At 42.0% G+C, this 14,908-nt stretch overlaps 1 protein-coding gene across 1 annotated transcript in view; it reads right to left on the reverse strand.

The window, feature by feature from the left end:
• Positions 1-1,654: 1,654 nt before the first annotated feature.
• CHCHD6 (coiled-coil-helix-coiled-coil-helix domain containing 6) overlaps positions 1,655-14,908 on the reverse strand; it is a 78,546-nt gene continuing 65,292 nt past the window's right edge. Inside the window, exons 8-9 of the mRNA XM_054387606.1 lie at positions 5,079-5,214; positions 1,655-1,711 (exon numbers count right to left, since the gene is read on the reverse strand). Of these exons, the coding sequence (XP_054243581.1) occupies positions 1,655-1,711; positions 5,079-5,214 (193 nt within the window). The remainder of the gene's footprint in view (positions 1,712-5,078; positions 5,215-14,908) is intronic.

Below are 14,908 nucleotides of genomic sequence, written 5' to 3' on the forward strand. Positions count from 1 at the left end.
GACTTATCTGAAACTACAAAGCTGAATTTCACAAAGCTCAAACAACCTCAGAGCCTTCTAAGTTTGATACATTGCGTTCCAAGCAGCACACCGTGCGATATATTTGTATCTTCTCAGTGAGACTTCAACACCTAAGATCTACCTCTGCAGAATCCTGGGAGAGGAGAAATCCTGGCATTTCTCAAGTGCCAGGATATGGACCTCAGTATATCTGGCCAAAATGTTCTTCCCACAGCCACACACGCTGGCTGCTGCTCTGTACCCCACTAAGTGCATAATCTATAAAGCATTCTGAAGTCCTTCAGAACAGAAGCAATTCTTTAACAAGAGCCCAATGATTGAGAATGATCAGAGATACCTGCAGTGCAGCCCGTGGCATCCAATGCATCCCAGAGCTGTTTCTGTTAAGCAGAGAGAGATTCAGGTTGTGGAAATGAAAGCTCCCAGCAGGCCATGCTTCAGCAAGATCCAAAATGCTTGTGTGAAACTGCTCCATGAGGATGGGACACTGCATGACTTACCTGCAGCAGCATATCAGCAATCCAGGTCACCACCCACAGATTAGAGACAAACTTCCAGCAGGGTTGCAATGCTTTGCTGTGTGTGCTAAGTGGGAACTGCACTATCACAGGGATCACTCGGAAAAGTAGGCACAGTAAACTGACCACGTTTCTTTTATTACAGTCAAGGGCAAAAGAGAGTCAGCTCAAGGTTGTGTTAAAAGTACACCTCTGCTGGAATCCAGTCAATCAGTGTTTTGCAAGGGCTTGTTTACATAGCAGAGTGACTCACAGTTAACGAGTGTGAATTTTTCCTGCACTTCTATTACGAACCCAGAATGTTCATATACAGAGAAGTTGTTGTACCATAAACTCACACTCATCAGTTTATTTTACTCTAATTTCCCCATCTAGACAAGCCCTAGAGCCCTGACAGAAGTAGGTTTACCTTTGTTATGAATAGCAGACTCATGAGAAGCTGGCCACAGAACAGGGAAAAAGAGCAGAGAATTATGAATGGCTCCTAGCTCAGTGTACACAACTCCTATTGACAAGGGAATACACGTGTCTGAGTATGCAGCTCTTTATAGCTTGGTTTGGCCAGGAGCTAGAGCACAAAAATTTCTCCTTGGTCCTTCTGTGAAAGACAAGCACCTACAGACAGCAAGAAAACACTTGGAAAGAAAGGAATACATGCTCTTTCCTAACAGACATTTCCCTGCATAGTCACGAGAAGCAGGTTCTGTTTGAAATCTCAAATCATGGTAATACATAGTCACCAGAGGTCACATTTTTCAAGTGGCAGCTGGTCAGAGATTCCCTGGAAAAATCATCATTTATGCAGCAAATTATACAACTAAAACTCAATGGAAATTCAGCTTTGCCTACTTGTGTGGACAGGACATAAGGGAAGTAGAACGGGTCACCAAATATTCTGAAAGGCTTGCATGTGAGTCTGTACTTGCAGGGTGAGGGAACCAACTCACTAACAGAACTTGGGCTTTAAAAAAAAAAACAACCTCATTTGTTTTTCCCTTCCACTTGGACTCAAAGCAAGAAATAATGCAGATTTCCACTGTCCGCTCTCCTTTTCCTTCCACAGCCTCTTCTCACTGGCACAAGATAAAACCTTGGGGAAGCAGCAGCAGCAATTTTCAATTCTCATTATCTAACGGCAGCGGTAGCTCTTGGTGAAACCCGTGGTCAATAAACTACAGGCAATTTTGAAAGACACAATGGGAACTGCCCCTCCCACAGCTGTCCCATTATCCCAGCTTTTATTAGATTTAAAGCCAGCAATTTTTATGCTGTAGCTGAAGTTCTGCAGAGCCATGAAAACAGACCACCAGAAAAGATAAAACACTCCTAAATTAAACAGGAGACATTAGCAACAGAGAGCTTCCACATAAGCAAAGCACAGGATGAAGCAAGGAACCCAGAGCCCACGTGGGCTGACACTGCTTCAGCAAGCCAATGGCAACACTACCAAAACTTAACATTCTGGATGGTATAAAAAGCAAAACAAGTAGAGTAGGTTAGGCAGGGCAAGCTGAAAGCATGCCACCTACAAAGGTGGACAACCAGAGCAGGATCTTGTTCCCACACCTCTCTGAATATCCCACTACAAGCATTAACTTTGGAGTTGATGGTTTGGACGTGCCTCCCAAGTGGCAGAGAAATACTCACTCCTGGATGGGATTTCAGCTGACCTGTTTCAAATGACTGTCTTAGGATCAGATGTGCCATGCTCTAGCAGTACCTATTTCTTTCTGTCCCTTGACTACAAAAGAAAACCTGATGGCCAGAAAATATACAAAACACTTAATGTCAGTTACATCCCTACCATGCACTACAATTAAGTAACCTGTTGCAGTAAGAGGACCTGCACAGGGTATGAGTAGAAAATAAATTTCAAAACTCATTAAATGATTACCCCATCTATTTGTCCTTGGGGCAGAAGTAACTGAGAGTACACCTTAGATATGAGATGTGCAAAGCAACAGGCAAAGGGAGATGGGTGCCCAAAGGAACAGTCTCAAAGCAACACAGTAAGGGGGAAGATGTGAAGAATTCTTCTCATCCACTGTAATTTTCACTCTAGAAAACTAGAGCTTGCTTTCTCTGAGTCTAATGTATACCATGTCCTGGAGACATTTTTACCAGCCATCAAAAGGAACTTGCAGAGAACCAGATGCTTCATTAAAGAATATTCACCAAGCCTTATAAAATCTTTAGTAAAAAGCTGAAGAACAAATCACCAGCATGCAAGTGAGCTGAAGTCACACATCCAGCTTTGATTACAACCTCCTGTACCAGAAAACAAATTGTGCTTAATAAAAAAAAAATAAAAATAAAGGAAAAAACACTCAAGAAATAAAGAGATTCTGTCCCCTCTCCCCCATATTCCTCCAACCTGAATTTCCTGTATGAGGAATGCGTGAGACAAAGCCATTTGGTGGAAGATGCTAATTTAAACTTATAGAAAAATAACAGCTTAAAAGGGGAAGGGAGGAGGGAGCTTTAATCCTTCATGAAAAAACACAACAGCTTGCGATCACTACATACATATCTCAGGAGGCAGAGGAGTCAGTAAGAGCAACGAGGCAAATTGTTAGGGCTTTAGCTGTCCTGGAATAAAGGGGACTACAGAAGATACACTGCCTTAAACAAGTTTTATTTGAATTTGTATTTGCAGAACTCTCTAGTGCCTGTATCTAGCTGCAAGGTTCAGTTACCCATTCCTTAGTCTCTCTTACCCCTTCTTAAAACACAGCAATGAGATTTTCTGCCACATTGTTCTCATGCACACGCAATGCTCCTTCAAGGAAGTTTCTGTAACAGGGGAAAAATTTTCTCAAGAGCACTGAGCACTCTGGGAACAAAAACAACCCCCAGGTTATGGTTTGTAAAGAAAAACCTACCACAAACCTACCACCACCCAAATCCAAAAAAGATCCAAGTTAGCAGGATCGTTTGATGCCCTCTGCTGTTACCAGTCATTCAGCTTCCAACCTAGTCTATAATAATGTTGGGCTGGGGCTCAGGGCTGGCAGTGTCCCAGCCCCTTTCTCAGGCGGGTTGGAGCCACAGCTTGCAAATATGCTGAAGTTTAATGCAATCTGTCTTCTCTGGTAATCACATTCCGCCTGCACTGCACACAATAAAGATGTATTGGTAAATGCATTTGCTAAAGATATACTCCACAGAAAAGGCTACAAGTCTGATTTACAGGAGGCAAGGAGGAAGCATCAGGTAACAGAGGCTGGCAATAGATGCACCAGTGCTCCATGCGCAGCACCAGAGGGCATGGATTGTGCAGCAGTGGCACAGGCACTGCTTTACTCTAAAGCTGAGGAAGAAAAAGAAACCACATGTTTTGGGAGCTGGGGACTTTAAAGATATCAGAGAAAAGCCCTTTCCCTGGCAGCCTTAACCTTGCTGATTTGCAGACATACAAAGACCTTCTTTGTAAACAGGAAGGAAAAAAATTCCACTAGGACTAGCAACAACATTTGGTCTAATATATCCTGACAATTTTCCCATCTCCTTCTGTCGGGTTTCTTCTGGGAGCTGGCTGGCAGCTTGTTTCATGTTATACTTAAATCAGGCGTACAGCTTCCCCTCACAATGCTAATGCGACAGAAAGACTGCTTCTATGAAATCTTCACCTCTCCCCCAGCCTTTGCATTAATAATCCCATGAGAAGAATCTTGGGTTTCTATTCCCAGAAGGGTCCATCCTTTTCCCTAAATCCACCTTACTAGTCTCAGCACCTTCTGGAGAATTTTCTGCCCTCAAAAAACAAGGAAAAGTCTGCTGCTGGAGGACACTTGACCCATTGAGTTCTCAGATGGGGAACAGCATCCTTTGCACTCCAGATATCCCAAGCAGCAGTGTATGACTTACCATTCACTTTTACCAAGACCATATCCTACTTGTAATGCCCAAATACTTCATTTTAGCTTCCTCCTTCAATTGTTTCAATAGCCAGAAAATCTTCCAAGGTACCAAGCAGCTGCTGTTCTAAGGCATCAACAGAATCTACTAGGGTTCTGCATCTCAGAAGGAATAGCCACAAGGCTTGCTGACTCTCTGTACAAGATGATGCAGTTTTCTTAGCAGGCAGCAGCTTTGCCCAGCAAAGAAGCTTTGTTCATGCAGCAATGAAAGGCAGCAAGACCTCCACCTGTGAACTCCCACAATGAGAGGATGTTTACAGCCCATTCAAAATGTTGCCAACATTTTGCAAATGCTTTGCCTAGCGTTTGCAAAAGGGGCTATCCAAAAAGATAGAACTTGGGAAAATTATTCTGACTGATTTTGAAAGCTAGAACCACTGGTGTAAATATTTAGGTGGCAGCCAAGTATAACAGGACTCATAGGAATAAAGCCAAGACATACCACAGTGTGACTAGGAAATGCAGAATGAATGTGGGAAAATTAATTAAAAAAAAAAATTGTCTCCTAAGAATGCGGCAATTTGACTAACAGATAGCTCTCAAAAACACTTCCCAGAAGAAAACACCATGTAAAACAGGACAGCAAGGCCAGCAGGTACAACAGAGAAGCTTTTATTACCTTCTGAGCAGCACTAACGCAGCGCTGATATTCCTTAGCCAGCTCGGAGCATTTGAGCACTTCACATTTGTTTTCTTGGTAGCACTTCAGAATTTCAGACTGCAGGCGTGCACACACAGGGTCAGTGTTCCTTCTCCTGTGGGGAAAATAAGCACAGGGAAAAAAAAAAAAAAAACAAAAAACATATGAAGAGGAGTTTTCATCCACTTACTACCATCTTACCAGTGACATACATACTAATCTTGTGCTGGAGACCCAGTCTCTATTAGACTAGTACTAATTTAGAAACTGGTGGGAACAGCAACCACCAAAGTTGGTCAAAGGACCTGCAGTGTCTTTTGACTAAGAAATCTAGGGTACCTAACAGAAACAAACACCTTTCTAGGTTGGTGTGGAAGGCAGTTTTACCCTTAGATAAAAGTTCATCTCTCCTCCTCAACCAGGAGAAAAAAGAAAAAAAAAAAGTCAATTCGAAGAGGTTCAATGATTTCCCCACCTCGCATTGGAAATCTTCGGCAGAACTCAGGAATCCTGATTGAGCCTGCACTAGATCTGTACACAGCCTGATAAGGAACTGAACAGACTTGTTGAATAAGCTGCCTCAATCTATTGTATTTTCATGTTTAAACACTTCAACAAATCCAACACAGTTGGAAGCATTGCTGTTCTCCTAGAGACTGGAATAATAGCAGGACCAGATATCTGTTTCTTTGTATTTCTGAAGTAATTAGTACTCACACCCCGTAAATGGCATTGACAGCTACCCAAGAACAATCAGGGATGATGTTCTTACACTCTAATGTGTATGTGTACATATGGCACATCATCAGCAACAGTACCATAAAGAGGAAGGTCGTTGTAAAACAATACCAGCAACAATGACACAAACACAGTAACGACAGTGTCATCAGCTGCACAGACAGGCAGACAGACATTGCAGGAATCTGCAGCAGGATTGCCACTGTATGCTTTACCAGAGAACAAGACAGCATATGCTTTGGTGCAGCAATCCTCAAGTGCTGCTTCCTAAACCATAAATCTATTTAATTCTTCGCATTTTCTGCCCCAATGTGATTAGAGAGATCTGTGTCCAAATATCAAATGCACCTCTTCCTCCCAAAGCACTCGATGCCAGAGGCAGGCATTAGTGCCACGCTATGATGTATTCACTTCCACAGTAACGACAGGCACTCATTCAGCAGCAGGGCTTCATAGCAAGGCAGACAGAAAACACAACCCGTTCCTGGGCATGTCTCATCTCAGGTGGAACAGATTTCTAAGAAATCTTAAGCCAAGTTCCTCTAAAAGCTTTTGGAGAGCTCAGATGAGAGTTTCCAAATCATGCTCGTTTTTAAGGTGCTGAGGAAGGCAAGTGGAAGGGCCAAAAGAAGAAAAAAAAACAAACAAACCAAACAACCTCTGTCCTTTCCATATCAGCAATCTGGTTGCTCCCTCAAAATAGTTTGGTTGAGATATACTCCAAATGATACCTCTTCAGTCCTCAGTCCTACTGCCAACATATATGGACAAATTAAGAATTTATCAGTTACGGTTTGAGAGTCACACTCTAAATCACTGAGGTTTGGACCAGAAACCACCAAAGATACTATACAGACATCTTTTCCCACTTCTGCTCAAATCTTACAGCTTTAGAAGAAACTTATTTCATGTATGGTCCCTAGAGGCTAGTGCACATTTCTAATTTCTATGTTCCATAGCAAATCACCTTTAAAGCCTCTAAAAATCCATATTCTAAAAAAAAAATCTTCAACTTTTGGAATAGAAAAGAATCCAGGGAGAGCTTCAGAAACTCATAATGTTGGCATTTTGCTTTGTCACTAACTTTAATGTCACTCTAATCAAATCAGTGAGACTGTGGAAATGATACCAAACAATACCAGGTCAGGAAATACCACCAAATCCCTCACTTCATTGAAGAAGTTAAGACTTTTAAAATTAGGTTTTTGAAACTCAGCCATGTTAAACTGAAGGACGTTTTGCAATTTTCTCACAGAGAACTGGAAGAGCAAAAAAGTACAGCATGCCACAAACCAGTGTGTATTCATCTGAAGTGAACAATATGGTACAAACACCTCAAAAATATTTAGATGAATGCTTGAGGTTGCCATTGTCAGCATAGAGAGCTATAGGAATTACACCTCTTTTTTTTCTGGTCTGTTTCTTCACCATCCATCCTACTGCACTAGCATTCATTGCCTAGAGTAAATATAACACTGGGACCCATCTGTGGGCTCAGACAGTAGTGCAAAGTCTGTTGTTCTCTTCTTAAGGAGACCTCTAGATGCTCAGCCCACAGTGCAGAGAGCTATTTAAAAGCTACACAGTGGTGACTGAGAAGGCACAGAGCGAGTGTGGCTGCTTAAAGGATGCCAGAGGCAAGGGATCAGTCAGCTCAGAATGGCATGCATTGTCCAGCAAGTACCTAAATCAGTGTTCACACCTGCCACTTCTCACAACACACAGGATTTATTTGGTACCAGGTACTCAGAATCATAACAAGAATATTCCCCTTTATTTCTTGAAAATAAAATCTCCAACTGTGGTTATGCATCAATTGCATCAGGTTCTCAAAACAGATTTAGAGAAACTAATCAACCCAATGCAAAGTTGGTTAAGGTAATTATCAATACAAATTACACACACCGATATGTCAGTGCCTTCACAAGTGAACTGGAAATTCATCAGAACCAGTTAAATCCCACTGAGAATGACATTTCACTCTGAAGCAGTAAGCTAATGCTGCTTGGGAGAAAACTGTCACTGTGCCCCAGCATGCAGTGTGAGCTATGAAACGAGAGGACAAGAAGTAAATGTCAGCTTGCCACAAGGAAGCAGGTCCTGCAGAGCCTGGGAGTACACAAGTCACCCACATCTAGCAGACCAGTTAGGGTACCCATCTGGACTGAAAAGGGGTATCTGTACTGCTTTGGTGAACAAGTGCTCGAGCAGCTTTCCTCCCAGCACAGTAACCAGTACTGCTGTCCTACCTGATTCAAAGGGTTGCCACTCTTGTTCACGCTAAGTCTCTTACCTTCAGGTTGCAACATTTCCACACAAGGGGGAACTACAGCCCTATAACACCAGTTGCATCCTATAGTTATCTGGCTCTATTTGTACGTATCTGAAAGGAAAAGGAAGCTAAACACAAAAAACTTGATGGGCACCAGCAGCAGCTAACTACAAACATCTCTGTGGAGAGCAATGACACATTGACTTCCAAAGGAGGTGGACCTTCGCCAGCTATCTCACTTGAACCTCAGCCTAGCTCAAGGCTGTTGGCTCTAATTAACCTTTAGAAAAATTAATCCTCTGGACACTTCTCTACACTGCTCTTGGTAAGCACCTCATTGTTTGAAGGGTTTTATTACTATTTCTTAAACAACAAGGGGGAAGGTACATGGTGGAGCAGGGATGAGGTTTGAATACATAAAGAGCAGAAGACTAGCATGCTTTGACCTTTCTTCTACAATGGGTCACAGTTTTAAGCATAATATGCCACCACCAAATAAGGCAGACAATTAGCCTCTGTCTAAAATAAAACACGTTGTAATTGCTACCATTATTAGCAAAACAGATGCAAGAGGCTCCTTTACAGCAGCTAGGAATAAGACAAGAGAGAAAGGCTGGGCTGGGAGGGGCTAGGACTACACCTGTAGACAGGGATGAATGGGAGATGAGCTCTGACAATACCTTGGAAATAAATGCAGGATATACAGAATATGAAAGATTAAACCAATAACCTGCGCTGTCGTCTCTTTAAAGGAAGAGGAAAGGAGAAAAGATGACAGGCAAGAAAAAGGAGAGGATGAATCCAGAAATAAAACTCATTAGCAGGGTGTCCCCCATCATAGCAGGGAAAGAAACCTTTGCTTTGCTGCTGTTCAGTGGGAAGGAAGGCTACATACACATGAAATCCATTATTTCAGAACTTCCCCTCCCATGAAGGGATCTAAACCAGGTCTTTGTCTGGAAAACAAGGGAGAGGTTTTCTTAAAATGAAACAAAGGGCATCCTTCTCTCTGCTATCCCTTGAGGTAAGACAAAATGAGCATGATCTCGCTGCATTTCGACACACCAAGAGTTACCAAATCCTCTCTATCACTGCATATTCCCTTTTACTTTATTTAATAAATGAAATCTCATCAACTTATCCTTCTTCTATTATCACTGCTGACATCAATCTGATAATATTGGCTTGGCGTAGAATCGTACTATTATATGTCCTCTTGATATTTAATTTAAGAGAAACGTCTGCAGTGGGGTGAATATGTGAAGCAAGCTTTTTATTACTGGCAGCAGTAAGGATGCTGGGAGTGAATTAGACATTCATCTTAGTCAGGGCCAATCTAGTGGCTCAGAAGAGGTTTTCTTCTTAACCCCCTCCTAACTGTTCAATAGCAGCAGGTAATGGCTGCTCCAGTCAATAACTGCATTCATTTGTCTTGGCAAATTCATTTCTACATGGATATAAACCCCATGAAGAAGTGCTAAGTGTCTGGGAGGTTAAAGCAAGGTTCTTTGAGAATTTCCATCATAAGCTCTACAACAGTAGGAAGAGTGCTGGTCTAAATGTCCATCAATTAATCAAGAATCAACATAGCTTCCAAAGACAAACACAAAAACTTACTGCAGGAGGCAATTAAGGCCCTATCATCATGATACAGACCCCAAAGACAAAGTTTCAAACATGGCACAATGGCTGCTGGCTACTTGCTGCTGACAGGTTTCCTTTTTTGAGGAAGAGTTATGGACTCAGTATTGGAAAGCAAGGGAAAGCTGGAAGGCATGTATGTATTTGCTAGTTCTTTCACCCAGCTGAAAAATCAGACTAGCCAAGAGAGATGCAACTTTAATGCTTTAGGACTTGGCAGCTCTTTAGGCTAGTGCAAAGTGAGTGCCACACCACCACTTGGCTTCACTGGGTAGAACAGCAATTCCAGATGGAGTTTAAAGCAAGATTCTCTTTTTTACCTTTTACTCTGGGAAACCACTCAAGATAAGAAAAAAAAAAACAACTAAGAGACTGGTGGTATCTAAACGCAGACATTTTGATACTTCTGCTCAGAAAGTGAAAAACAAAGATATGCAGGGTGCCTCATATATGACAATTTCAGAGCAGGTAGCTTCAGCACACGGCTGCAAGCAGCAACCTAAATGGGGCACTAACCTGGTATTTCCTGTGGGCTGCAAAATCCAACAACTGTTAGCTTAGCTTTCTACTGCATTCTTTGACTAGGACCAGTGTCTGAGGTAACTTGAGCAAACCACATTTTTCACCACTGTCACTGCAGTGCAGACAGCCTCAGAGGTCAGCAATGAAGAGCATGTGCAGCACTGTGAGCAAACCCCAGGGCACAGAGCAGCAGTTTCTGCATGTCAAGGAGGAATCAGCTGGTCAGCACGTTCACATGTCCAGGGTACATTACATGCATTTCAGACTAAACTTGGTGGAGGTTTGGTCACATCAGTGTGGTGTGCTGCCATGCCATACTGCACAGGGATAAAAACTGGTAAGTGGTCAACTGACCTGTAAAACTGCCTTCTCCCTTGGGTAACACTTCTCTTTAACATGGCAGAAAAATAACTCCAGATAGATGCGATACACAGCACATAGCAAGGTTCCATCTTCTCTCATTAGTGCATCCTTGATATTTACAGCAGAAAATTAAACACAATTGAAGCATTTTCACCCACACACAACAAACTCATCAGCTCAGAACAAACAGCCAGGAAAGCTAACTTACAGCATAGGCTGCAGGACTGCACTGTCACAAAGCAAGGACTACAGCCTCACTACCACCTATGGGATTCCCCGATTCTGCACTTCAGCCTGATAACATGGTTTTAAATGAAAGAGGGAAGGGTCATGTTGCAGCTGTCTGGCAGGAAAAGTAAGAGAAGGAGTAAGTTTAATAGATTATCCAAATGTCTACTAAAAATGCAGTAATATTTAAGCTACATAACCCAGCTCAGTGTAAACTGAATGCCTCACAAGGATAGACTAATGTGATTAGGAAGGAAATATTTCTCATCAGCCTCATGTATTCAAAACACTGCTCATCAGGCTTTGCCACTGATCTGGATGGAATACAAGGCTTGTAGAAGTAACATTGTGTAGAGCAAGAGGAAACAGACTACAAAAAAGGATGAAACCTCATGACAATTTTCATGAGAATAGGGGCACTGTGTCCAAATCTCAGCTGAAGCAGTTGTATTCTTGTCTTTCTAAACCTTTTTCCATGTGCCTTGTCACACTGTCTGCAGCACGCTACTGCACAGCTGCCCTATTTCCCCTCTCTTTTTCTCCTCTTGACAGCTGCATTTCAGTAACAGGTCACACGATTCTCTTTTTCCCTACCTTGTCCACAAAAGTGCCTAATGAATGTATATTTATAGAGCACTATGAGTTTCTGCATGACTCTGTGATCCTACAAAATTTGTCACTCAAGTACTTCCCAATCTCCATTCTTGTTTTGACAGCTTGTTTGAAGCTGCCACACAATTCCCCACTTCAATTTGTGCACTCAATGCACTCTTGTCCTTCCCAGGACTGATATTTCCTTTCCTTCTGATCACAAACACGCAGAAGCTGTTCTGAAATCTTCTTCTGTGTAAGTAATTAGATTCTATCACTGAGAACAAAAGTTACACAAATGTCCAGATCTCAAGTGTCAGCAACTTGTTGTGTCACTGTACTGTATTCAGTGAAAACAGTCTGACCCAACACATTTTCTTCAGAAAAAAAACCCCACCTCACAAAACAAGCAAACAAAAAAACCCCAACCAAACAACAAAAAAGAAAAACACCACTCACCCCCCCCAAAATACAATAAATAAAAATTTAAAAAAAGAAAATAAAAAAGTAAAACCAGACCAAAACCAAAACCCAAGCTCTGAACTATAGGGATTGCAAAGGGAAAATAATAAGAATCTAGCAGTTCTCCATAAAAACCTCTGATTTTGGAAATCCAACAATCTCTCCATTTCAATGATGAAACTGATGCTGGTTCCAGGTCTTTTATTTTTCTTACTCCAATGTATCACAAATTCTCTTGCCCTCCTATACAGTTTATCCTCACACACAAGTGGTCATTTCCCATTTGACTAATGGCTCATTTTAAAAGACTTCAATCTACACTTCGTTGCACTTTGCCAAGTGCAGCTTCAACCAAATTTTACTGGCTTCCTCAGCTCCCCCATAAGCTGCAGGCACTTGGGTTTTGGTGGTGGGCTGTGGGTGTTCAGGGGAGGAAGAGGGTAGCAATAGGCAAAATACTGTACAAAACCACATAAAATTAAGTGATCCCTATCCTACTGAACCTGGAAACACAATAACTAATCATCCCTATGAGCATTCTGCATGGCAGATGGCAAGTGGTTTGGAATAATGAGAGACTTTTCCCCACAAATGGATAATTCCAATGTACATTTGGATGTAAATTCTTTACTGATTATGATGGTAGAATACTGAGTTATAAGAAACTGCCAGTTTGGAAGATGAAAAGTACTGCCTCTTCCTTCACATGCCAAGAGATACAGAAGTTAACAGAACCGGATCTCCTGCCCACAAAGCCATGCACCACTTTTTTTTCCAGAGATTCCAAGCTACTAAAAGTTGACTAGGAAAGATGAAGAGCCTAAAGTTAGCAGCAAAACGGTCTCTGGAAGCCAAGCAGAAATGAGTCAGAATCTCATTGCTGGAAGGAGTTCTCTGAATCAGAAAGGAAGCTGGCTCAGCTCCCACAAGGCAGAAAAGCAATATAGCAAGCAATAACTGACTCTGAAAACAACACACAGCCCAACAAGTGACCCGAATAGGGATTTTCTTTCTTCAGATAAAAAAAAAAAAAAAAAAATCTGAAAACTAGTTAAGATCTCAGGTCAGGAAGGGAATGCATGCAGTTACAGGATACATGCAGCCCTGCCCCTAAGAATGCATAGGTTGTGGTAGTGCTGTGATTTCCCAGGGTTAGCTGGGACACTACTTGCTGGGAGAATGGTGGACCCATATTCTTTGTTGGTCTGTTAAAGCCCTCCCCAAAAAGTATTCTGAAGAAAGTATCTGAAGATGTGATATGCTGATTTCACATAACCACCAGACAAGAGGGACACACAGGTTCAGTAAATGTTTCCTGTGTGGGATGATCTTGCAATGATGTCAGACTGCTAACGGAAGGGTTTTGGAAGAAGCTCCTGTTCCAATCAGTGGTCAGCAGCTACTTCTGTGAAATGCCACTAGGCACTGTGCTAGGTCTCTACAGTTTACACCTAACTACACAAAGGGCTGCTGGTGACAAACAAAAATATGAGTCCGTCAGTAAATTCTGCAGTGACAGTGTGGCATATCCTGCTGAAGCAGAAACAAAATTTTGAGGAGAATGAAGCTGCCAGTAAAGTTCAGGTGGGACAAGAAGCTAAATATCATACTCAAAAAATCCCTTTATTTCTGCCCATACTCTAATCTTCCAAACCACAGTGCCCCTCTTCTACCATCCTGTGCAACTTCCTGAGTACTGACTCAGTAAGATCTCCATTCATGCCCCAAAGGACTTCAACAACGGTGCTTTCAAAGAACACTCAAAGCCTTGAAGTCTGTTTGGAGGTGGGGGTTTGGATTATTTACCAGTTTTGTTTTTGTTGTTGTTATAAAATTACTATCATAGTTTCAAGAAGTCCTCAGAGAACTGGGAAAAAAAATTCCTTACAGAAAGTAATTTATATAACATAGCTTTAAGCATGGAGAAGAGCATATGAAGAGTCTTGTGTGAGTTAATGGGACCCATGGCTACCCAAGGCTGCTCCCTCATGCTAGGAAGCACCACCTTTCTGAAGAAACAATATTCCCTGAATAAGCAAATGTTCCTGTCTTCCAAACACCACTTCTATGGGCCAAATTCAGTCTGATTGTGGTTGATGTGTTATATGTATGCCCCAGGCAGGCAGGTAAGAGACACTTCCAGGAGTAATAAGGAAAAGGACAGGAAGGAAAGAACCATCCCCAGCAAAGTTCTCTTACTGTAGGTGGAGTACCATTCGATCTTGAGACTCCAAAAGTTAATGGGACTCCATAGCCTAGAAACCTATTTTAAAAGAGTAGCTTCATGAATTATTAAAACCACTGAAAATAAATAAATACTAAAATAAATTAAGTCATCTAAGCCTGGTCTGAGAGCAGAGACGATTTTTAACTCCCCTTAAAAGGTAGGGAAGGACCTCAATCTCTCATCAGCCAACAGCACCTAACACCACCAACTTCCTTGGTACAGATGGATCATCATGATGGAAATTGCCCACAGTCATCCTGCCACAGCTTACTGCCTCATGAGGAGGAGACACAGCAGTTCTGGCCTACAGAATAAACTATTTCTCTCATTAGATTTCGCCCACTAGTACCAGCCTTTGGCCTCTCCTTTCATCCCTCCATCACTTCAGGAGGAGACTCTGACTCAACAGTCAGTAAAGACATTTTGCACAACACATATAATCCAGAATCAGGAACACAATTAGTGTTCAAAATAGCAACATTGCCCTTGAAATAATTTGCTACTGAATTAATGACCAGATTGTTAGAAGTGTTACCTCAACTTTGCCTTAGGCTGCTAATTAGCAAACAAGTCATTAATTCACTGGTAACAAGTAGTTTCTCAGGCATTATTGCTTCTGACATCCTCAATTCACCACTCTTTTTGGAAAGCTTCCCCAGACAACTTTAACCTCAATCCTCTACAAATCACCCCCACGCCACTACCACCAGCACACTGTACACCACACACACGCTGGAAGACAAGAGGCAGAAAACCACTGCAGGA

Source organism: Indicator indicator, chromosome 15 (genome assembly GCF_027791375.1).
Source record: "Indicator indicator isolate 239-I01 chromosome 15, UM_Iind_1.1, whole genome shotgun sequence".
NCBI lineage: Eukaryota > Metazoa > Chordata > Aves > Piciformes > Indicatoridae > Indicator > Indicator indicator.